The 24,957-nt window shown below is 40.0% G+C and overlaps 3 protein-coding genes across 4 annotated transcripts in view; all 3 read left to right on the top strand.

The window, feature by feature from the left end:
- Positions 1–11,414, top strand: part of LOC139822997 (zinc finger protein rotund) — a 162,806-nt gene extending 151,392 nt beyond the window's left edge. For both annotated transcript variants that reach the window (XM_071795259.1, XM_071795258.1), the window contains exon 6: positions 726–11,414. In XM_071795259.1, coding sequence (XP_071651360.1) covers positions 726–1,877 — 1,152 coding nt within the window. In that variant the 3' untranslated portion in view covers positions 1,878–11,414. The remainder of the gene's footprint in view (positions 1–725) is intronic.
- Positions 11,415–13,665: 2,251 nt separating this feature from the next.
- Positions 13,666–20,039, top strand: Vps11 (vacuolar protein sorting 11). The gene is made up of 16 exons (XM_071795246.1): positions 13,666–13,852; positions 13,955–14,023; positions 14,144–14,317; positions 14,418–14,614; positions 14,759–15,017; positions 15,097–15,248; positions 15,329–15,562; positions 15,649–15,949; positions 16,025–16,213; positions 16,310–16,432; positions 16,544–16,671; positions 16,751–16,963; positions 17,034–17,206; positions 17,292–17,589; positions 17,676–17,995; positions 18,243–20,039. Exons 1-16 carry the CDS (start codon positions 13,838–13,840, stop codon positions 18,674–18,676), a joined length of 3,279 nt encoding a protein of 1,092 aa, XP_071651347.1. The 5' UTR covers positions 13,666–13,837; the 3' UTR covers positions 18,677–20,039.
- Positions 20,040–20,259: 220 nt separating this feature from the next.
- LOC139823000 (uncharacterized) lies at positions 20,260–24,207 on the top strand. The gene is made up of 5 exons (XM_071795263.1): positions 20,260–20,468; positions 21,083–21,135; positions 21,296–21,376; positions 21,492–21,712; positions 21,806–24,207. The coding sequence occupies exons 1-5, from the start codon at positions 20,406–20,408 to the stop codon at positions 22,966–22,968; spliced, it is 1,581 nt and encodes a 526-aa protein (XP_071651364.1). The 5' UTR covers positions 20,260–20,405; the 3' UTR covers positions 22,969–24,207.
- The last annotated feature ends 750 nt before the right edge of the window (positions 24,208–24,957 follow it).

Genomic DNA, 24,957 nt, shown 5'->3' with positions numbered 1-24,957 from the left:
ACCGGCGAATGAGATGGGGGCCGAAAGGGGGATAAAGGAGGAGACAACGCGAGGTGGCAAGGCGAAGGAAGGAGAGAGCGAGGATACTAGAGTATACGAGGTGGTGGAGGAGAGGGGGGGGGCTCTCTCTCTCTCTATGCGGTACCCGAAGCCAGTCGGTCGGATATGCCCCGAGGCTAGGCCGTGATAGACAAGGTCAGCCTCTCCCCGCCTCACGCGTATATACGCTCGAGCTACTGTGGCAGTGCTCTTCTTTTTTACGTTTATTTATTTATTTATAAATATACCGGCGCGACGTGTCCGGTTAGCGCGGCGTGGAAACGAAGAGGGAAGTGTACGTCGTCGGCGCGGCAATAGAGGATCGTTCCCCAACCGAGATCCTTTTCCCACCTCTCTCTCTCTCTAGTCTCTCATATTATTCTGTTATATATTGTCGCAATATATGCAGAAACGAACGTTCGCCAGTCCGAAGTGCGCTCCCGTCCCGTGCGTTGTGTGTCACGTGCGCGCAGGAAGTTATTAATTTGCATTTTAGATAAGGAAGCACGAAGTCTCCTTTCAATAGCGACCGGCGCGAGTTTCTGAGATCGATTACGAGTCATCTCTTCGTCTCTCGTTCACACTCGTGTATAATAGACTGTCTTTTTTAACTCTTTTTCTCTCTGTATGTTTTTCTCTCTCTTTCTTTCTCTCTTTGACATCAAAGTATTGTTTTCTTTTTGCAGATATTCGGTAGCAAGGCGGATCTGCAGCTTCACACGCAGATTCACATGCGCGAGGCGAAGCCGTACAAGTGCACGCAGTGCTCCAAGGCGTTCGCCAATTCCTCGTACCTCTCCCAGCATACGAGGATCCACCTGGGCATTAAGCCGTACCGTTGCGAGATTTGCCAACGGAAGTTCACCCAGCTGAGCCATCTACAGCAGCATATCCGCACGCACACCGGCGACAAGCCGTACAAGTGCCGGCATCCTGGCTGCACGAAGGCGTTCAGCCAATTGAGCAACCTACAGAGCCATTCCCGATGCCACCAGACCGACAAGCCGTACAAGTGTAACTCCTGTTACAAGTGCTTCTCCGACGAGCCGAGTCTGCTCGAGCACATACCGAAGCACAAGGAGTCGAAGCACCTGAAAACGCACATCTGCCAGTACTGCGGTAAGAGTTACACCCAGGAGACCTATCTGGCGAAGCATATGCAGAAGCACGCGGAGAGAACGGACAAGAGACCGCCGATCATCGGCACCGGCCTCAGGCCGTCGATACACGCGATGACCGCCCACCATCAGGACCACTACTGGCCCAAGGTCAGCCCGGACACGGTGATCGGCGACCTGCACGAGAGGCTGCCGCACCATCACACCGAATACCATCAGAATCAGAACCCGGAGATGTTGCTGCCGGGACACGGGCATCGCGCCGGTGAGTCCATAGAGAACGACTCGAGGCAACAGACGCCGCAACCAGGCGCGAATCATCATCCCAACAGCAGTTCGGCCTTCACGCCGATATCGTCGATCTCGATCAACTCGATCTCCTCGATGCAGCACCCGTTGAATCCGCTGAATCACCTGCACTACCCCGGTAGCCATCACCCGGCGTCCCGGCCGTACCTCTACGAGGCGTTCAACCCAACGCAGAAGTCCTCGCCGACGTCCTCGTCGTCCGGGGTGACGCCCGGCACTACCAGCAATCAGAACGCCACGTCCTTCCCGAATCAGCTGATCAGTCTTCACCAGATTAGGAACTACGCTCACCAGCCGAATCTCGGCAACCTGGGCAACCTGGGGAATTTGGGGAATCTGAGCAATCTCAGTAATCTTAGTGCCACGATGGAGAGCCACTCGCTGTTAGGCGGTCTCAAGGAGAAGCAGTAATTCTGCCTGTTCTTTGGAGATTAACTGCTCGGAAAGCGCGTTTGTGCGAAGCTCTCTCCGTCTCGCTCCGCGAACTATCCTTTTTCTTCTGCTTTTCTACGTGGCACGTCATGACGCTTGGCTCTTCATCGCAACTCGGTCGTTTTCTTCTCCGTGATCTCTTTACCCGTCTAATTTATTCACCACATTGGTGTATGTAAATCCCCTACCGCGAGTAAAGCTCCTACTTTGCTTTGGTCTTACACGCGTAAACAGGTATGTATGTAAGAAGGACAGGGTCTTGTCGTTTATCGTGATCTTGTAGATTAATGCGTATAGTGTGGAAATTATCGCCGGGAAACGGATAAGAAATACGAGATGAAAGTCGATGTATGCTCGAAGATCGATTATTTTCGACAACTTATAAAAAGATTATAACGCTCTCCCTCTTATCCCCCCTTTTTTATCTCTTCTTTCCTTTTTATCTTATCTTATCTCTGATCCTTTTCATTCCGTATATGCATAACTCAATTAGGATGCGACTTGCATGTCTTATGTTATCATATATTATATATATATGATATATAATATATATTATTATATTATATTACATTATATATATTGGTCAATCTCAAGAATCCATTGTTACATGCATGAAAGGACATATTCATTTCAATTAAAACTATTCCATTGGTTTGATCGCCGATAAATATTCGAATTGATAATTGTAATTGATAAACCGAAGTTGGAAACTGCAGGATTGACGATTCCAACAACTATTTCTTTTCTAACTTTTTTTTAATAGATTGCATTCAAATATTTCGATCGTTATCGAAATTGAAGGCACATTTAGCACGTTTAATTTTCATCGTTTCCGATATTTAACCAAAGTTCGGAATTATATACACTTCGTGTTATTTCGCAGTGCAACCGCAGAACACGTTGGAAACCTTGGTTTACATTCCTTTGATATAATAAGACTGACGTGACGTAGTTTCCTCGAAGAGACTACGTCTTTGCATACTGGTCTAATTATTGATGATCGATATTGATCGCCGATCGATGATCATCAAGAAACCGTTTCGTTGTTTTCCCGCAACTGAAAAATCTTAATCTCTGTGTCGGTCGAGGATACAATCGATTTAACTCGACTGTTCGCCGATTCTCCACGTTTTTCAGCGTGCGCTAATCCCCGCCAATAATCATGCGTGCCAATTACGTGCTAGAAAGTTCCATCAATACGCATTCGTTGCGATATAATCCAGACGATCTGACGCCGGTCGTTTAAAGCTTGACATTTGAATGATAAAGTGGAGCACGATCATGGATTAACTTGTATTCGAATGGTGGACGATACACTTTCATAATGCTAGAAAGTATATATGACGTGTTGACGATGAACTGCGAACTGGTTTCCTCCTCAGTTTATCAGAAAAGATTTTAGTTGTGAACAAAGATCGGATTCTCATATCTTCCGTTTATAAATGACCAATGATATTTATATTTTTAGAAGAGTTATATGAAGAGAAAGAGAGAGAAAAAGAGAGTAAAAAAGTTTTTAATAAATTTGCTCCAAATTGTAAGTTCTTTGACACCGGTAATTTTCGACACATTCCCTGCTCTGTATTTCTTATCACTTTACCTTATCCAATCGTTTTGGACGATCTAACAGGAATTATTTTTTTACGTTATTCTCACGAGAAATATTCTGAATTTATCATCAATTGATGTTCTAAGTTCCAAGATTAATTACATAATTATTTTATTCTACTTTTTTTAGTTCTTTTATTCTTTTCGTTTCATTTACTTCTTTCCCTTCACTTTACATTCCTTATTTTTTACTACGTATATTCCAAGAGCGCTGGATTATATTTAAAAAAAACATACTATATATGATTATATAAAAAATGTAAAAATTTGCAGTTTAGTTAAAATTGCAGTTTTGTTAAAAATAAATATCTCTTGTAACGCGCGTTGTGACCGCTAAGTTTTAATTAATTTAAGATTTCGTCGCAATTTACAAAGCAAATCGTTGTTACGGAGACAAGTATATACTTAAAGGAAATATACGGAATATGCGGACTGATAAGATAAGGGATTAGGTACGATATGACAAAAGGTACATGCGAACATTATATCTTGACGTATATGCGGAAGAAAACGGATAGGCAGATATACGAAAAAAAAATGAGCGAAAAGTATTTCGCACTGTCGAGAAAACATTTTTGCAGAATTATGCGAAAGCGCCAGTAGTAACGAAGTTATAATGAAGAGAAGAACGTTATTTAAAAAAACCGCGAAGACTGGCATATAAATAAAGACACACGAGAATCTCGTTTAGAAATATATACGGACACAATATATATATGTATATATATGTATATATATTTTATGAAGAGTATATATATGTATATATAGATATATAATATATAAAAGCATCACGCACATACTGTAAGAGAGCCGCACGGAGACCTCTTTGTAAATAGGTGCTATATAAATAAACAAAAAAAAAGTATATTCATATATTAATTTAACGGATTAATATATGCATATACGTATATATACAAATACATAAATAAAGAAAATAATTATTATCATCACCAGCGTCGTCGTCTTTATCGGCATCATTATTGTCATCTCGGCCATTATTATTATATTATATTATTTTTATTTGCATTATTATTACTATTGCTATTATTATTATTAATATTATTATTATTATTATAAATTGATTAATATTTTGACCGATATTTAGTAGGTGTGTAAGGTAAAAGAAAAAACAGACTCTAATAATGAAGATATTCTAAGTACCTTTCCTAATATCTAAGTAATCTTATGTATAATCTGTTGCGTGCGTATGCGTGTGCGCGTGAGGAAGAGAAAGAGGAAGAAGGAGGTAGGGAAAGAAAGGGAGAAAGATGAACATGTATATGCGACCATTGTAGATAATTTGTTGTTATGGCGTTGGACGCGCTCTCCTACGGGGTTCCCGCATGACCGATCGTTTTCAATCGCAGTTACGTTGTTGCTCGCAGAAGGATACAAAAGAGCTTGATCATTGAGTTTTTGGATTTTTAATCGTATACACAAATTTCACTTTTATTTCCACCACTGTCGGCGTAGGATTTTTACGGGCGAGACGGTGTCTACGGTGCCAATTTATTTCCGGTTTCTTTTACTCGCGTCGAGAGTAATCGCGACTTCAGGTCGGCGAGAGGGAACCCCGCGTGGAGGTCACGTTCGCGCTTTACCTATGCTCAAGTTGTTTAAAACTATTACGTTGTTATTAAGAAAATGATAGGACAATGAACGAGAGTAGGGGCGAGGGGTAAAGCATATAGAAAAAAAAAAAACGTTCGAAGTAGATCCACTTTCTTGCTGCGTGTAGCAGATACTCCTTTGCAATACGGCATGCAAACCCGCTATCTCTGGATGTTTCAGAAAAAAAAAACTAAGTCAACGCGAAAAAAATGAAAAAGAACAGAAAGAATAGGCAAACGTATTATATAATTACGCGCGCGATTATCAAGAAATCACCTCGAGTGCGCATACATCCTGACTAAAAAAGTTGACAATGGAATAAAAAATATATATATATAATCGATTGAAATGCAGAGAAAAGGATAGACAGATTACCCATCACGTGTTGATTACGATTGGATACGTAGGAAATGAAATAAGAATAGTTTCGCGATGAGAACAAGGGACAGATGCAAGATAAGGAACTCCGACCCCGCGCTTTAATTGTGATTTCTTCTGCCTATCCTTAGTTTCATTGATTATATTATTATTATTATTATTATTTTATTAATAATATTATTATTATTATTTCGTTTAATAAACTGTCACGTGTTAAAATAAAGGCAAAGGAGAGTTTCTCGATATATGTGATGCTGAATTATTTTGTTTCTCTGCTTTCTGACAAAAAGACATAAATTTTGTTTTGGCCTTTCCCTTCTCTCTTATCATACAGCGAATCCCTCCTTTCGTCCATTGTGTTTGAGACGTACCTCCACGTACTTTGCACCAGTGATTGTTAATTTTTGAAAGGCGACAATTATCTATCGGATTTTATAGACTGACAATTCGCGAAGAACATTGAACGATGCGAAACAAGAAGATATATATACCTCGTCCATTGTGCATTAATGTTTCAGAAATATTTAATGTTGAAATGCACGTTAGGACGAGGTGTCTTTCCGCGGCTCTAAATTTAATCTGCATTAATCCGTAAGTACACATAGGTACATGATCTCTTCGTTAACTGTTCGATTGCTATAAATTATTTTTTTATTCGAAGGATGACACATTTAAACCGAGACAGTGCAAGAATTGTTATTGATGCCTCTCTTTTAAAAAACTATTGTTAAAATACATTATTTAAAAAAAATGGGATTATTGTTTTCTTCTCTCACATACTTACTCGCGTACGCTTGCGCGTACTTACGGATTATGAAGCACAAGTTACGGATGAAAGGATAAATCGAGTCTTCAGAAAATGGATTTTACTCTTAGCGCTTTCAGCGCGTTTTCTTTTCGCGGAATGGGCGTGAACTTTCTCCTTATTAACTAGAATAACTTATCTATTTGTTTCGTCAAAAGGTGGTACATTAATAAAATGGAACATGGATTTTTTTTTAATTTAACGAAAATGGAAACGGCACGTGTCATGCATTTTTTCCGTGCGTAACTTGTCGCTTCTGTGCTGATCGCAAGGATTAGAGAAAATCGTTTCCCCCTCCCCCCCGAGTCGCTAATCATTGCCGCGACTCTCCCCTCGGTCGCGCGCCGTTTCGTTTCCGTTGCACGCCGCTCGAATCATTTCATCCTTCGCTGATTCTCTGTCGCAATCCTCTGTCTCTCGTTTCTTACGTTCGATCACGATAAATTTTCGCGAGACACTCGAGCGCACTCGGTTTCAGCGCGCCGCGCGAACACACTTCGCGGACACAGATGCCGTCCAATTATTATTCTTTCGTCGTGTATACATACAAGGGCAAGGGGGGGGGATCGTGCGTTACGACATACTAAGGTCAAAGGGAATTTCTCATCTATCCTTCCGCGATACGAAAAAGAGAGTGCTTCGAAAGACTCGGGGGGGATGATAGAAATGACAAAGAAACAAAAAAGGGAAAAAAAGCGATGTTCGTAAAACCGAAGATAATTACCGGGACATACCGATTGACGAAGTTGTACTTTGCTACTCGCGTGCGCGATCAGTTCCTTCGAATGACAACGATCTTTCGGGAGATTGCAAAAAAAAAGAAAGGAAAGATAATACACTCTTTTAGCAATACTTAAGAAAGCACGGGAGAGGGAGGGGGACATACACACACACACACACACGAAGTCTATCGACACGGGAAACGATAGGGTTAACGGATGATGTCGACGAGCAGATGTCGATCGTTTGTAACGCAAATAAATTTCGCATTCCAAGCAATAATTTTACAGTCCGCGTCAATCCGCCGCGTGTCTAGATGTTAAAACGGAGAAATATCGACATTCTCTCTCTTCGGGACAAATTGCGTATAGCGAGGACACACATTTGCATTATTAGAATGATTTAATAAGGAGCGTATATAAGATAGAGACTGTATAATACACGATCTCGTAGCGGGATCGAGAAACTGTATGTATATTGTATATTCTTTTAATTAAATTGCGTCTGTATACGCGGACATTCATAGCAACGAGATCCATCAGATTAATACCATCTTCGAGGGAAAAGGCTTCGCAACCTCACTCTTTATATATCGTTCTCTTTCGGTAAATATAGTTATTATTATTATTACTATATACTTCAAGTATACAAGTTGTAAATGAATGTTTCTACAACCAGCATACCTTGCGTAACCATTAGTCGTCGAGAGGAAAAGCGAGGAAATAAATAAATAAATATATATATATATATATATATATATATATATACATATATTTATATATATGTACATGTATATGTATGTATATGTATTTATGTATGTATGCTTGTGTGCGTGCACTACTCTCTGTGTTACAACGCACTCCTAGGAGAAAAAATGCGTGTGACGAGGAAAGGCAACTGATAAGAAGAACGCATGTGCGTGTACGTAGGAGCGTATGTTGCGTGAGAGAAAGTAAGAAAGAAAGAGCGAGAGAGGACGCGTATAAGCGACATAAGGAAAAACAATATATTAATTATTGCGTGGTACGAACAGAACTGTGATATTTTATTGTATAATTCTGCGAAAGAGATGAGAGAGAAATATGAAGGAGAAATCTCTAAGGAGTATAATACTATTACGTGATGAGAAAGAGAGAGTGAGAGAAAGAGAAAGAAAGAGAGAGAGAGAAAGCGAGAAAGTGTGTGAGAGAAAGAGAGAGCGAGCAAAGATGAATATTACTGTATTTTACAAAAAAGTGCATCCTTAAACGCAATTAAATGCAATTGTGCGGGAACTGTACATACACCTGGTGTCTCCTTAAAGATAAAAAAAAAATAAGGTATCCTTGACTTTTCGGTTGCGTGAGTAGCGCGTAAGGCGTACGAAAGAGACATTTTATTGTTCGATAAGAGAGACAAATGAGAGGCAAAGCTCTGTCCAGTCGTTCTTTCGCGACTTTATGTGAGGTAATGCTCGGTGTTCTCGGGCCGCGCGAGACCCGCGGGTCCCATCGTCTGATCGTTTCCTGTTTGTAAAGATATATGTATAAAAATATATATATATACATACATACATGTATAAACTAAATGTTTCGTAAAAGACATATGCACGGAGCCGGGCGACTACACTGCGACGACGACGACGACGACGACGACGATGTACCGAATGATCGCGGAAAAAGAGAGTAATAATTAGCGTAAGCGCATTTTGTGTCTGTAAAACTACAAACCGCCGAGCGATGAATTTTAACCAATCATCCCGCGTCCTGACCCGCATTTCTTAACATCCCACCTTCAATCGGTTTCGTATGGATTCGGACTTTCCTTCCCTCCCTCTCGCTCATTTGCGCTTAATTTCGATTTGCGGTAAGTTGTGCGAAAATAACGACGAGAGGCATTCCGCGAGATGTGCGAGGGCACGAGCAGGGCGACTTGGAATCGCGAGCGAACAGAGGGTTGCAAAGGCGGATGGTATACAACGTCGACTTTGATGCGAAATACAAAGTTTTGCACGATACTTACGCGGAGGAAGAACGAGCGGAACAATGTATGTACGTCGCGGTTGCCTGAATCTCTTACTTTGCAAAAGAGAGAAATGGAAAGTCTTTTTATTGGCGACATGATAATTTCTTTGTTAATTTGGATTCGGCTCGTAATTTCGTCGCAAATTTAGGCGTAAACGCGGCCGTCCGATTGTCGCATCACGTTTGTCCAATCTGCTCAGGATGGATATAACATTTATAACGCAATTCTGTGCGTGTGCATGCGTGCCTGCGTGCGTGTGTGTGTGTGTGCGTGTGGTGTGAGAAAGACAGAAAGAGGGACGAGAAGCGGACGGCCACGTTTGCGACGCTAAATGTGCCTCTAGAATACGGGCTTTTATTCCACTGGTGGACGCACAAGTGTAATGGAACACTGATGAAAATATTTTCGATAAACCCGCAATTTCCAGATCGCAAAACGGGCAAAAGGGGGAGATGCGACTATCGGTTTTCACTGTATACCTTCCGTCACTACGAAGCAAACTCCGGTCTTTCTAGTTGCATTTTTTTCTGTATTTAAAATGAAACAAGAATAGTACCATCTGCGTTTTTGAAGAGGGAGGAAGAGAAGGAGAGAAAAAGTACAACTAAAAAAGGATTAGACTGACCGAATAATAGTTCCGGCATTTTCAAGGAATATTGCCGGGGGACTTTGCAACACCGTGTGCACGACGTTAATTGAAAAGAAATAGGCATAAGGGATGGTTTTTCGTATTTCGCGTCTCAGCTATTAAAATAACCCAACATCCTGCACACGCACGAGTCCACGAACATCGTTTAACTCTTCGCGATTACTCATCCCGGGGTCAAAACGATCGATTCGAACGTCGATCGTCACTCGAGTACGAGCGACACGTAATTATTCAAGAATCTGCCGCTCCGACAGAGAGTTAAACGATCCGATCGTGTTGCCGTAAATTTCAGTGATCGATATCTCTCAGGAGGACATGAACGAAATGTCTCTCCCGCGGGTATTCTTTTTCTTCCTCCCCCCTTCCCGACTTACGTAGGCTCCGCATTTATAGAATCTTTCCTAGCGCGAGCACGATACGTAATATACAAACGTGTGATATGACATGATGGAGCTCGTTGCTCATTGCAGCGCGGAACTCGTACGTCGCTCGCATCTCGCATCTCGCATGGATCCGATTCTTTTTCGAATCTCGTGGCTGATTCTCGAAACTAGATCACACGCTGTGAGATTATGGAAAGTAGATCAGTTTCTCTTTTTGAAAAAAAAAAATAAACAATGCTTGGATCTAAAATAGGTTTGAAGCATTGATGTACAGAATTAATTTAAAACATTAAAATTCAAAGAATTTATCAATTTTATACATACGTATATATATATGTATAATATTGGTGGTGTAACGATTGGTATATTGTTTTCGAAATGCAACAAATTTGGCGCTGCGTGATATGCCAAAAAGTTTCTCGCGATGTCTTACGTCTCTAAATACATTTCAGTCTCTCGTATCTATTTTCAAGCTATGACAGCAACGTCGAACAGCGTTCCAATTCCGAGAAATAATTAAATGAATTGTGCGAAGGATCGATGGTGGGTATTTAGCCGATTCCGACTTGCACGGACGCGGGTAGAGGATCCGAAGGATGCGTATCGCGACGTACAATTTTCGCGCTGTTCTGTCGAACGAGGAACTTGAAAATCGGAGGAATTCTCGCAAAGTCCGCGAGAAGAAGGAGCTCCTGAGGAACGCTTCGCGATTCCGCGCGCGAGAAAGCGAGAGAGGGAAAGAGAGAAAGAAAGAGATTAATTTTCGTCGCACATTTGACGCCGCAAACGCGATCTCTAACTCTAAGTTTCGAAGCGACGTGTCGCGTCACGATCGATCTGTAAATAGAGGCTCCAAAATCGACACGTCGCAATTAAGTGATAATTTGTTATAGGTATATAAGTGCGGCCGAAATACGAAATATCGAGGAGCACCTGACGAACGAGAAAAAACGTCTTTGCTCCGTTTCGTAAATCGTCGTTGCCGATCCGATCTTTGCGTCGACGATTGTGTTACGCGTGCGGGAGATCTACCTGTTACTTTGTAATATTAAAGAGCGAGAGAGAAAGTGAGAGAAAGAGCGAGAGAGGCAACCCCCTCGTCCCTCGCGGAATTTGTCCGGAATGTCTAGGTGTAATTCGTCGTCGGAAACGACGATCCGATTTTCAAGGATTTTACGACCAGTCTTCTCGAGAGTCTACGTCCCCGCGCACAGCTCTGTAAAGCGACAAATTACATACATAACACACATACATACACATGCATACGGACACGGACACACGGACACGCCCGCCCCCACGACATCGAAACACACTAATTGTTCGTCCTTTTTAACAAATATAACAGAACTTACGTCTTACTCTCGACGCGAGAGCGTACGAGGCGGGATGTCAGTGCAGAGCGGAAGCCGCGTTGCGCTCGGGACGAGACGAGGGCGAGTAGCGCGACTCGTCTCCTCGTCTTGAGAATTGTCATGTCCCGGCGTTGCACTGGCGTGCCGCTTCGTTGCGGTCTTTTCAGTAACCCTTTTCTATAACCCTTTCGCCCGTCCGATCTGATCGAATCGTTGACATAAACGAGGACGCAGAAAAAAAAAGAAATCAAGAGTTATATGCTTGTGTATATATGCAAAAATGTATTATCTTGAAATGAAATATATCTTTACCTAATAGCGTTTTTTTCTGGGAAAACTAATGCAACTGGGAAAACTGGTGCACACTGATTGTGAATGCATTTTTATTGTTCCACTGTGAAAAACAGTTCACATATTTTTAGTGTTTAACGTTCTACTGATAAAAATTTATCAAATTTGACAGAATGTTAAACATTGAAAATATGTAAACTAATTTTTCACAGTGGAACAATAAAAATGCACTCACAATCAGTGTGCACTAGTTTCCCCAGTAGAAAACGTTATTAGAGGTAAAAGAGAATCGTATCTTCATTATTTAGAGAAACTTATAATGGAGAAAAGAGAAACAGAATTTAAGGTATATTATTTCTATAAAAATTTCTAATACGACTTTTTCTAAACATTGCATCTTGGGAACTAGTAATAATGGACGTAAGATCCTTTACCATTAAACAATTTAACAAAAAATCGAGCAAAAAATACTCTATTATTATTAATTCTATTCTGACAAAAACTAGAGATACGATTCTTTACCTCTAAGGTACAGATATATTGTTAAACAAAGAAAATTTGCTTGAATGAATTTATATACAGTGGATCAAAAGTATTTGCACACCTAGTTTTCTTACAATAACATTATTCGAAGGAATAATACATAATTACGAATTGTATCCATTAAGTAACTTATTATTTATAATGTATGTAATAAATTCTTTATGGACACAATTCGTAATTATGTATTATTCCTTCGAATAAAGTTATTGTAGGTATAAGTTCAACCAAGAGAAAAAAGTTAAAATAAAAAATTGAAATTCTTATAAAAAGATTATGGATTGTTGCGTATATACGAGTATACATAAGTTTTGATTTATTCTTTCTTTTCCCTGTGTATCGTCGCGGCCGTGACATTTGATTTCGTCGTAATCTTATATATGATCATCTGTGGATCGAGGGCACCGAGATGCGCGAATAATTCGAGATCTCGCAAACTTTCGAGGGGGAAGAAAGAGTCCTATCCAACTTATAGAGGAAAAGGAGATTGCGAAGAATTTTTCTTTTAAACGAAAAATTGCAGACTGCAACGGAATTGCAAATCCCCTTATCGAGGAATATAATAACGTTAAATTGACTCGACGACTATTTTTGACGATCCACGATCCCTCAGATTTTCACGCACCAATTCGCACATAGCTTGAAAGATCATAAATAAAATAATTCGATATAAAATAATTTTTTATGATATTGAATTATATTTATTTAATAATGTTCTTATTCGTTTTAGTTATATAAAAATAATTAAAATTTCACGATACAGCGTGTATTTCAATATATCTTTTACATTTCCAACAATATATGTTCTATATTCCACAATTACGTATTTTAAAATATAATCTATATTTGCGTGTGCATATGTTGAATTCTTCAAACGTTTTTCGCGGCGCATAAAATTATATAAATATGGAGATAAGTTTCTAATATACGAATTATCGATCATCCAAAGCAAATAAAACCTTGATCACGTCTTAGGCTCCAAATTTAATTGCAAGAGCGCAACGGCCGCCATTAAAATCCACGCAAGAAATTTCCGATTGCGAATTGATTAAAAAAAAAAAGAAACGAGAGAGCAACGATACCTGTGCGACTCTCCGTATCCTCCCTTTTCCAAGGACGCCGATTCTCCATTTCCGGGCGGCAATGCGGCAAACGCTCCGCTAAACATTTTTAATTACTGCTCTCGTTACTTTACCACGTAAATGAGATACGACACAAAGTTTTAACGCGCGCGCTTGATCCAATTCGCGAACGAGACGAGGACGAAACGCGAGCGAAACTTTTCTGCCGGCCCCTCCGACGCGCGGCGCGACGGTGTCAGTGTCTTCATCTAGCGTAGGAACTAGGAACCCTCGAGCGGCGGCTAACTTCACGCGGCGGTACGGCAGATCCGCGCGCACGCGCGCAACTCGACGGGCACTTCGGAGTAGTTCGGAGCAGTCGCGAACAGCTGATAGGAAGCGGCGAGACGGCGACGGCGGGCGTGTTGACGGATCCGACGGATCGATCATACGCGTCGCTGTCAAAAATCCGCACGCAAACCGCTGGGCCTACAATTCCCTCCGAATACAAATAAGCGTCGCCTCGTTTCACGTATCATGGCGTTCCTGGAGGTCAGTCATTTTCGTTATTTCCCCGCGACTCGATCTCGACCTCGTTGTTTCTCTCGCCCGACATAACCTAGAATGTCAATATTGAGCTTATTATCGTTTTAGTGGAGGCGCTTTAATTTCTTCGACTTGAAAAAGGAAGTCGACGCAGGGAAGATCGCTAAAGCGTTCGGGGTAAGTTGTTACCTTGCGTGATGACAATGTTGATTGACTGTCGTGCGCCAACTGTCGTGGACAGGATGAAAGCTCCTGGTTGTCATTACTTATGAAAGCTCCTGGTTATACATCCTATAGGATGCGCAAGTCGCTGCAGCTACCAGTGGCAATGGCAATCTCGTGTTCGGGGACAATGCGGGCAGCGTACATTTGATAAACCGGTCGTACGAAATCACCACCTTTCGGGCTTACGAGATCACGCTGGTGTTGGCGCAGCAAGTCCAACATTCCACCTTCTTGTTCACCATCGGTGTAAGAGTGCTGTTATGATCTCTCGTTGCCATGCATGTTCTTAATTAGACCGAGTACATATGATAGATTTGATTTAATTGTTTGAATTTATTGTTAACAGGAGGACGAGCCTGGATGCAATCCTACTATAAAGGTTTGGAACCTGGCCAAGCCTGATAAACAAGGTAATCCGACATGCGTTCGAATAAGCAGAGCCATACCTAGCTACAGGGCGGTCCCAGCGACAGCTCTATGTGTACATACTAGTCTTACGTTGATGGCTATTGGATTTGGGGATGGATCTATCATGTTGTATAGGTAAGCTTGTATTCTTTTTTTATCTCTACTTCTTATCTTTTATTCTCCGTCATTGGATATTAGAAGGTGGATGCTATTTTCTTATGCGATGTTTTATATCATGATATTAATCAGCAATTAAATCTGCAATTAAATTCTTTTCAGGGGTGACCTGACTCGAGAGCGAAAGAATAAGATAAAAGTTTTGAAGGATTCCAATCTGTCTGTTACCGGCCTCGCGATACGAGCGACCGGTAAGCAGACCTATCTGTTCGTCGCCACGCAGAATTGTGTGTTCCTGTATAATATTACCGTTAAGGATAAGGAATTCAAGTCGACTTTGGATACTATGGGTTGCGCGCGAAGATGTAGCGTGCTCGCCGAGTCTATGCAGGACAGTCACTTTATGATCGGACGTAATGACGTACGTCACGCATATTGCCTTCGTGCTTGCATCTTGCATTACGTTTTACGTCCGTTTTTAAAAAGCCAAAAATTTTCAGGCTATTTATTGTTACACGCCAGACGGTAGAGGCCCATGCTACGCGGTAGAGGGTCAGAAGATAATGCTAGAATGGTTCAGGACATATTTGGTGATAGTAGCGAAAGAAGCGGCGAATGTTCCAAGAACAACAACTATATCCGCCAAACCCAAGTAATATATAATACACACGTATACATTTTCTTTTGTAATTCTTTTATATTTATGTTGTAATGCATATTAAATCTCTGTAGCACAATAGAGCCGATACCTCCTGGCGTGGATAAGCACATCATTACCGTGCTCGATATTCAAAACAAGTTTATCGTGTTCTCCGCACCAATGGTGTCTGTCCAAGCAGTCTTATCCGAGTGGGGTGGATTTTTTATACTTAGTGGAGATAACAAATTGTATCATTTAGATGAGAAAGACTTACAGTCAAAATTAGCATTACTTTTCAAAAAGAATTTGTACGATGTTTCTATAAGGTATGATATCGAATATATCGATTTAATTGCAATTAAATCAGCATCAAGACTAATGTTTAATAATATAACTTTTTACGCTACCACAGAATAGCTAAAAATCAGCAATATGATGCAGAAGGTCTCATAGACATTTTCCGTCAATACGGAGATCATTTATATTCTAAGGGGGATCATAATGGCGCTATAGAGCAATATATAAAGACTATAGGCAAATTAGAACCGTCTTATGTGATAAGAAAATTCTTGGATTCCCAACATATTGATAATTTGACGACGTATTTGCAAGCGTTGCATAAAAATGGGCAGGCAACAGAGGATCATACTACTTTGTTATTAAATTGTTACACTAAGCTTAACCATACCGATAAGTTAAAAGAGTTTATTATGGTAAGTTGGAAATGGAAACTATAAATATTTATGTGTATTGTATACCTTTATTATATTACTTTGTATATGATTTAGACAAAAGATCGTGAGGTTGATTTTGACGTGGAAATAGCGATAAAAGTTTGCCGCCAAGCATCGCCGGAGGATGCCCTATTACTCGCACAGAAACACGGTAAACACGAATGGTATCTTCGCATCCAAATCGAAGATAAGCAGGAATACAAAAAGGCTTTGGAATACATGGCAACGTTAGAATTCGAAGAGGTATTACATATATGTATATCAAGTACATAAATTCTATACAATTTCTACAAAGAAATAGTAAAATAGCCATATTAAAAAATCGTTTAAATATATTAGGCAGAAGCCAATATGAAAAAATATGGAAATATCTTAATAGAAAATGTGCCAAATGAATCTACACAATTTTTGAAAGCCTTGTGCACGAACTATAAGCCTTCCAACAAACCTCTTGTAGATCAGGTATGTATACACATGTCTGAATCTTACATTCTTCTATTCGTTTTAACCAAATTATTGTATTGAGAAAAAATTAAAAGATGGAAAATATTATGGATTCTTTTACCTTTGCAGGAAGCTTTAAATGGCTATACAGAACAGCGCGTCGATAAAGCTAGTCCAGAAGATTTTATTCATTTATTTCTAAATAATTCTGAACGACTCGTAGAGTTTTTGGAGCATTTAGTTAAATCAGATACAAAGTTAGTATCTTTCATGAGAGAAAAGCTACAAGTACTTTTTATCATGAAATTAATTTTTCATTTTTTTTATTTTTTGTAGATGGAGCACACTTATTTATAATACATTAGTGGAACATTATTTACATGTTTGGTCGGCATTAGATAACGATGTAGCTAAACTACAATATGAACAGAAAATTGTACGACTTCTGCAGAATTCTGAGGCCCGTTACGATAAAGATCAGATATTAATACTTTGTCATCAACATAATTTCAGAAAAGGATTACTATTTCTTTACGAAGAGAGCAAACTGTAAGTCGTTGTCGTATGAATGTTTTTAACGACATAGAAATACACTTAAATATAAATTTTATTATCTTAGGTATCAAGAAATATTAAGATTTCACTTATGCGAGGGAGATAGTGAACAAGTTCTCGCCACTTGCAAAAGATTCGGTCACCAGGACCCTAATCTGTGGGTACAAGCTTTGTGGAGCGTAGCTAAAAACAAGGATGCACCAACGAAACTTCTCGCCGATATATTAGCTTATATCGGTAAATATATTCGCGGAATATCAGATATGTTCAATCAAATGCATTGGAAAACATTATTTTGTTGCACGTAAAAATACCGTTGTAGCTCAAGAAAGACTGTTGTCTCCTTTGATGGTCGTTGACGCAATTTCCACATCATTGACCTGCACGTTGGGAGACGTTAGAAGTTATTTGTGCAGTGTATTACGAACGGAGAACGAGCAAACTCAAGCTGACACGGAATTAACAGAGAAATATAGAGCCGATACTCTTAAATTACGGGAACAAATAGAAGCAATAAAGAATAATACGATAATCTTTCAAGGATCACGATGTAGCGCGTGCCATCATCAGTTGGAATTGCCATCCGTGCATTTCATGTGTCAACATTCGTATCACCAACAGTGAGCTTTTTTTAAATATTATTATTTTTATTATAGTATACATGAACTATCGAACTTATTTTACTTTTATACGTTTCTCTTGGTAGTTGCTTTCAAAGCTTTTCGGAAAATGAAAATGAATGCCCGGCCTGCTTGCCAAACAACAAGAAATTACTGGATATTATAAGAGCGCAAGAGCAATCGAGGGACCTGCACGAGACTTTCCACAGTCTTCTGGATCGAGCGGAGGATCCATTTTCCTTAGTGGCCGATTATTTTGGTAGAGGTGTTTTTAAGAAATTAACAGTAATTACTGATACAGACAAATCGTTACCTACACCGACTAGATCGGAGGAACCGAAGTTAAATTACGGCCCAGGTGCAGAAGCGAGACTCAGGTTAAACGAAGGGAAGAGTTCTACCTCAGGTACGTTTTAATCCCATGCCGATATTGTATTAGTTTATTTTGTCGAGACAAGTTTATAATTTACTTCATACTCCTTTTACTTGTAACCTTCAACTCTTTATTAATCTCTTATACGGAGACACGTGGGATGAGGGTCGGAATGAAACCCGATATTACAGTCGGTCGCTCTCATACGGAGCTTTGCGTCATCAATCTTTCATATTAACGCGTAATGATTAATCGATACCTTCTCGCGTTCTTCCAATAGGAAAAGCGGAGCCTCGACGAGCCGGATACGATGTTCCAACGTTAATAACGGAAGAGCGTTTCCGAAATTTTGTCAAGCCAGAAGTGTATTCCTCATCGTTGGAGGCGAATATATCGGGAACGGGAAGCGGTTTGTCGACGCCACGCGGTAATTCCGCCAAAGCCTCGCCGGTGCCGATCAGAGAAGCCCGTATCTTGAACAGCACTACACCAAAGTCATCGCCAATCGAAAAGTCCTTTGTTTCAACGAAAACCCCCACTGTGCCATCGAATCCCTTTGAGACTGACTATGACGAATCCAAAAATCCCTTCGCCAACGACGACGACGACGACGATGCGAATAATCCTTTTAAAGATGACGATGATAACGATAATGATCGGGCCGGCAACAATGACGACGATTACAACAGAAATCTAAATCCATTCGGTAGGTAAGCCGTGAATAACATTTCCCGTGGGATTCGAGTCGAGACAAGATACATATAAATGTATGTATACGGATAAATACTTTGCGATACGTAAGAGAGAAGAAGATGTTGTCGAATGTGCATGCTTCAGTAAGGATTACGTAACGAATTTCCGAATCTAACATACTATGTAAAAACTTGTGTAAACTTGTATAGTACCTATTTCAATTTTATATGTTGTAAAAAATTTGAATTGGAGCGTTAATGTCACGCTTCCCTTCCATAAATTGAAAACTTTGCGCTTCGCAGATCTTAAGCCTTGTCTCTACAATGCTAGAAATCGGTCCGAGTCCTCGATCCGAGAAAAAGTTACTAAAACTCGAATTATAGCACATGACAACTCGGATGTATATCTCGAATAGAAATCTCGTATAGAAAAGATGCATCCCCTGTCCCATTTTTTCATACTAGTTACTAGGTTTATATCGATTCAATTCTTTTTTGCCAACATTGTTACTTTATAAATAGCTAGTCAATAAGAAGTTGGACAACGGAAATGTATATATAATTTTCATAAATTTTTAATAAATAGAGAAAAGAGGATTATATATATAGGTATATTCCACGGGTCCGGGTTTATACTCAGCTCTCGACCCAACATTTTTCAACCATAACGCTATATTTAGGGTCATCAAAGTACAACTACTTCTATTCAAGAACTTGAATTGAGATCTCGCAGACCGACTTGTCGAAAGCATCGTGGACACAAGGCTTTAGATATAGCTTAATATTTATCTATGCTAAGGAGCATAGCATTATCCGAAGTGCTACGCTTTTTGTGTGGATGAGACACGGTATTTAAATTTCGATCTTTAAGCGCTGATATTTTAGGCAAAAGGGGATCGAAAAATCGCAAAATAAAAAGCAATCGATCAATGAGAAAAAGATATATATCAATGCGCCTTTGTAATGAGACTGTGATCTGAAAAAGGAATCGAGTGAAATTTTGGAAGATAAAATTAATTGCAGATTGTGGCCGATTCAAAATTGCATCATTTCAAGCCGCTCTGCATCTTCACGCTGCTTTCGTGACCGCACGATTGTAAACTTTTAAAAGAGTGCGAGTCAAATTCGAGCAAAACGAACGTTATTATAATAATTACGCTTATATTACTTTGTGTGCTGCATCTGTTTGCTGGAATAGAACAGCACGTGTAAAAGTATCGAGAAGAAGATACGAATTATAAAATTGTACAATTATAATATATTAGAGATAAGGAAATAAAGAAAAAAAGCATGAGTCTATATGCATGTAAATGTGTATCTATTAATTCTCTGATTTTGTATCATCTATTTATAATCAATAAATTGAGATTTTGAAGTAAATAAAATGAATTAAGATTTTAAAATAAATTTAAGTATGTAGATATGTCTATTGCTGTTGGATCCAGAGGTAAGAGAGTCAATCAACGCTCGAGGGTTTCTTAAGCGGTTGCGGCATTGGATGGCGCACTCGTTAGCGCGCGCGCCGAATGCGTCATCGCCCACCTCGCTCTCATCTCCGGTGGTCGCGGTGGTAGCCCTGGCTGGCCGAGCTGACGTCATTGTTGAGTCCCGAAATTGAAATCAATAAATGCAATGTGCAATGTTGTGTGTACATCACGGACGGTGGGAAATGGCGATTATGTCAAAACAACGCGCTAAGCCCCATCGCGCTTGACTCGGAATCGACGACGCGGGTATCCAATTGGCGAGAGATGGCTCGCAGCAGCAAGAAGAAACTCGCGATATTCGTGGGTACATCGAAGTGTCTCGTTTACGTGAGTTGAGCTCGTCCTTCACGCGCGCACGACGACGCGCTCGTTGCTCATCGGTTTCTCCTTCACGACTCGGAAAAATCGCGCACACCCGCGGACTCCGGGATTTTACGTTTCGGTTTTACATTTTGGAAACGATTTGTTTGAGAGAATTCAAAAGAATTCTCACACTTCTTACAGCTTCGCTCAATTACGTTCGATTTCACCTCGCGGATAGAATCAAACAATGAAGCATCATAAAATGCTCCAAGTACAAAAAGTTATTACGGGATTTCGTGAGATTATTATTAGATATTAGATATCGATTAAATATTGTTAGATTTTGTTAATTTAGTACACGATAGGGCCTGAGCAGAATAGCTGACTTATAATTTTAAGACAGTGTTTTATGCTTTAAAAATCTTTGTTTTTAACAATGCACAATACTGTCTTGTCTCTCAAGTCTTACAATGTTGACACTTTGTACACTCGTTAAGACTTGAGTATTGTAAGTGGCTAAAAACAAAGATTTAAAGCATAAAGCACTGTGTTGAAATTATAAGTCAGCTATTCTGCTCAGACACATAGTTTGTTTTTGCAAATCATTTGTTACGTCTCTATTCTTCTTTTTTTTTCAGGCAGAAGCAAAGTACTGTGCCTCTGACATGCCTGGAGAAATAAAATACTACGAGTATGTTACTTCTTCTGACTATATTAATTAATTAGTTAGTCTTATTCGATGATTTTATTCGATCAATCGATTATAAAATACACTTGTGTGTTTAAGGAAATCAATTGTTTATTATATCGTGTATGAAAAATTAATTTTACATTAATTGTAACGCTTGCAGATGTTCAAGAACGGAGTATTGTTGCGCTTTCGGTTGTTGCGTATCACCTGGATTTCACTTCCATCACTTGTGGTACTATTGGTAAGTAGTTTTCAACAACGATATCTCTTTCCATAATAATTACAACAATGTTTTATATAATTTGCAGCTCTTTTGTTAAGCAGCGTAACAATAAAAATGTCGTACGATTTTTTAGGATCCTGGTTATAATCATGTTCTTGGTCTGCTCTGGTGGTGGTTGGTGGTACCGATACTGGTTGCAGGGCAGATATAGAGCCGCAGCTTCGGCAATTCCGACTCGGTCTTCTAACGCTAGATCGCAAAATTCTCTTCGTAACGCGCCTTGCCAAGCGCAGCAGGCTCGTATTACCTACAATTCAGCGAGAAATACCGTCCTACTGCATCGGATGTGGAAAGGTTCGTATCTTTTTCTAATTGATTATTTACTTTAACATGCATGAGAAACCGCAGTGTATAAGAAACTTTATTTGTGTAAATTTTTTTTAACAGGTCCTCAGAGAAGTACAGCAGCGCCAGCGTATAACGGTAACGCGACCACATCGACACACTATCAGAATATGAACGTCGTATTAAACGATGCCAATTGCCCTTATTATCAATTATACGGCCCTCCGCCTAGCTACGAGACGGTGATAGCGCAAACGCGCGGCAAGCTCTCAAATCCGGCGTCGCCGGAGTCCTCGGCCGCGCGGCTCAATCTGCAGACGGCGAACGTGATACCGAATCCGAGTGTGCCGCAGTGCTTTTTCTACAACTGCAATTCTCCGGCGAGATTGGTGGACGGTAATTCGAGTCAATGTCCAAACGATAGCGCGAACGCCCATCAGCTCGACGGTCATGAGAGCGTTCCGTTCGCGCATTTCTCCCAATATTGCACCACGAACGGTGCGGTTGGTCAAAACGTGTGCGTCCCTTTAGAGTATCCAGAGGAACCGGTCGTGTCCGGGGGAAGTAATTTCAGCTGCAGCTACCAGACTAGCCCGCATCGATTGCCGGGCTATCCAACGGACAGATCGTCCGACGCGTCGGACGCGGAAAACGTGGCTCGTGGCTATGAGATTCCGGGTACGGAGGAACGCGCGATGCTCAATATCGACGTCGCGACCGGCAGCTACGGAGAACGTAGTCCTTGGCATGGAAACGATCAGTCTGCGTTGCGAGTCCACGGTAAGATCACCACGCAGGATGAAAATCGAAGATGCGCGACGACCACAGACACGCGTGCTCTCTCGCCTAAGTCGGAGGGAAGCGAGAACGAGTCGAAACGTACGTTCAACGTGGTTCCTGCGACGCAGAGAAACTTCCCGAGAGAACGTACGGATTACGGCGGTTCCCTGCGATTGCCGCGCAGACACGCCGGAGATGTCATTTACCAAGGCAGCAGCTTCCAAAAAGTTCTCCCCGGAGATTCGTCAGGCGCTTCCCAACGGGGCACTTTCAATTCCGCTCAGGCAGCAGCGTCCGCGGTCGCGAATTCTTCTCAATCAAATCCATCCAATAATGTGATATTAGAATCCTTTATTTTTGAAAATGTGCAATCGCCTCCGAGTGAAAATGCCGACGAGGCCCGCGGTCTTTGTGCGATGAATCGGAGTGCAAACTTTGATCTCGAAAGTAAACACAAATTAGATAGATCAAAGTCGCTAGACTGAACGTAAAATCGAAATTCTTATCATTGCGCGTATTACGCGATGTTTATTCTTGTATGTCTCTATTTATTCGCGCATAACTTATATAGCAATACAAACTTAATCGTTCGTTATCGAGATACAACAGAGAGTAATCTTTAACGGAATTTCCGACCGTCGCGATGAAATAACGATTCTATTTTATCAGAAATAATGCGACATTATTTTTATTAACACGTACGCACGGTATATTTCACGCAGCTGTGAGTATTTCGTATTTACCGGATTCCATAATATTTGTTTTGCATATCAGCATCTTCTTAATCGTCGAATTTGACGATTGAATCTCGTGAAAGATGTGTATATATATCCTTCATTATTATCTCACGTACCATTAGCGAACCTAATATTAGACGTTAGACTTAAATCGCACTTCCGCAATATTTTTTGCAAACAATTCCGATTACAATTCCGAAGCTAAACTATTTTGATTACTTATTGAGATGCTGAATATCATCTCTAACAATAAGTGTGATAGGCGATAGTTCCATTTACATGCGTCAGCGAAACGTCCTTATTTCTGATACCTACGATACAATACACATACTGCCATAAAAAGATCTTTCTGAACGTCGTATAACAGATGCTATTTTTTTTATTTCCGCACTGTACTTAATGTAATTTAAGATTAAGATCGAAACACACACACAGTGAAAATGATGTTTCAAAAGCGCGGCCCAATTTAATCCACCTACGCACAAAGAAAGATATCAATCGTTACTTTATATAATAATGGTGAATAAATGTCGCACATTTTTTTTTAATTCTCAAGTGGGGAAATGTACTTACAAATTACTTACGAAAGACCAAGAAAGTGGCTAGGGTCTTCAAGAAAATTTACAATAAATAAGAATCATTTTAAATATTATAAATCAATTTTGACGTATTTTTTTCTAACAATAATGTTGATATGTTGAATTCGACAATGCCCGAAATGGTGTCGTCCTTCGTGCAGTATATTTCTGTCAAGCTAGTCTTCTCTATATATTTAAGCTCTATTATATATGTATGTGCACATTAATATTATCTCTATATTAAAGAATGCATAAGTTACTACGCGTTGCGCACATACTTGACATTATATTGACAATGATGAAAAACAATTCTAGTTTATTATGAAAAAAAATACGAGTCTACGATTGAAGCAGCAATACTTTTATAATAAAAGTGCAGTCGCGCGAAAGAGCAAGAAGTTAAAGCGGAGGTCGTTCAGTTGAAAAATACGAACGTGAGGGAATACATACGATGAATATAATTCAAGTAAACTTGATTGTAAGCAATAAACGTAACATATTAATTTCCACGCGTAATATAGATTTAATATTTTTACTTCAAAATCTCTTTCTACCTATATATCGTGTAAGGAGAAAGACTGCGTCCTCGTGCTGTGACATGAATGATACTTGATTTACTACGCTCTTATCAACGTCGTGGGAACATTAATTGCAACCCTCTCGTATCATATCTTTTAGATAAATTGCATCAAAAGAAAGCAATTCGATTTATATACGCATTATGTACTTCTTCTCGCTATTATTTTTTGTATGCAATACACATACAATGTGTAATGAGTTTTAACTAAGGTCGCGGCACACCACGTCGCCAAGTCCTTCGACTTAAGTTCTTGCATAACAGCGGTCCAAGAAAATATGCATACGTGCCAATAGCGACAAGTCCGTTAGATAAGCGAGTAATTTGGATAAGCGAGACGATGAATCTCGCAGCCAAGGAGGTCTTACCTTAAAATGCAAAGCAAAATAAAAAGAGATATATATGTACACACTTATTTTTTGTAATCGATTATAACTGATAAATGGGCTGTTTAACGAGAGTCCGCGTGATTATATACCTAATAAGCTTGTATCATATATATTGTATATCGTATATATATATACCGCCACGAGTCTACAATAATTTTTAGTCAGAAGTCACTATATTTTGTGTGCGTGCGTA

Source organism: Temnothorax longispinosus, chromosome 12 (assembly GCF_030848805.1).
Source record: "Temnothorax longispinosus isolate EJ_2023e chromosome 12, Tlon_JGU_v1, whole genome shotgun sequence".
In the NCBI taxonomy this organism is placed as follows: domain Eukaryota; kingdom Metazoa; phylum Arthropoda; class Insecta; order Hymenoptera; family Formicidae; genus Temnothorax; species Temnothorax longispinosus.
The sequence above is the reverse complement of the archived record's forward strand: the minus strand, read 5'-3'. Positions and strand labels throughout refer to the sequence as shown.

Bases quoted from the DNA above. Each gene is read 5' to 3' on its own strand.
- Vps11 (XM_071795246.1), top strand. The intron at 15,563-15,648 runs GTATGATATCGA...ACGCTACCACAG, and splicing joins TTGTACGATGTTTCTATAAG to AATAGCTAAAAATCAGCAAT. The intron at 17,996-18,242 runs GTACGTTTTAAT...TTCTTCCAATAG, and splicing joins AGGGAAGAGTTCTACCTCAG to GAAAAGCGGAGCCTCGACGA.
- LOC139823000 (XM_071795263.1), top strand. From the start codon at position 20,406: ATGGCTCGCAGCAGCAAGAAGAAACTCGCGATATTCGTGGGTACATCG. The intron at 20,469-21,082 runs GTGAGTTGAGCT...TTTTTTTTTCAG, and splicing joins CATCGAAGTGTCTCGTTTAC to GCAGAAGCAAAGTACTGTGC. The intron at 21,136-21,295 runs GTATGTTACTTC...TAACGCTTGCAG, and splicing joins GGAGAAATAAAATACTACGA to ATGTTCAAGAACGGAGTATT.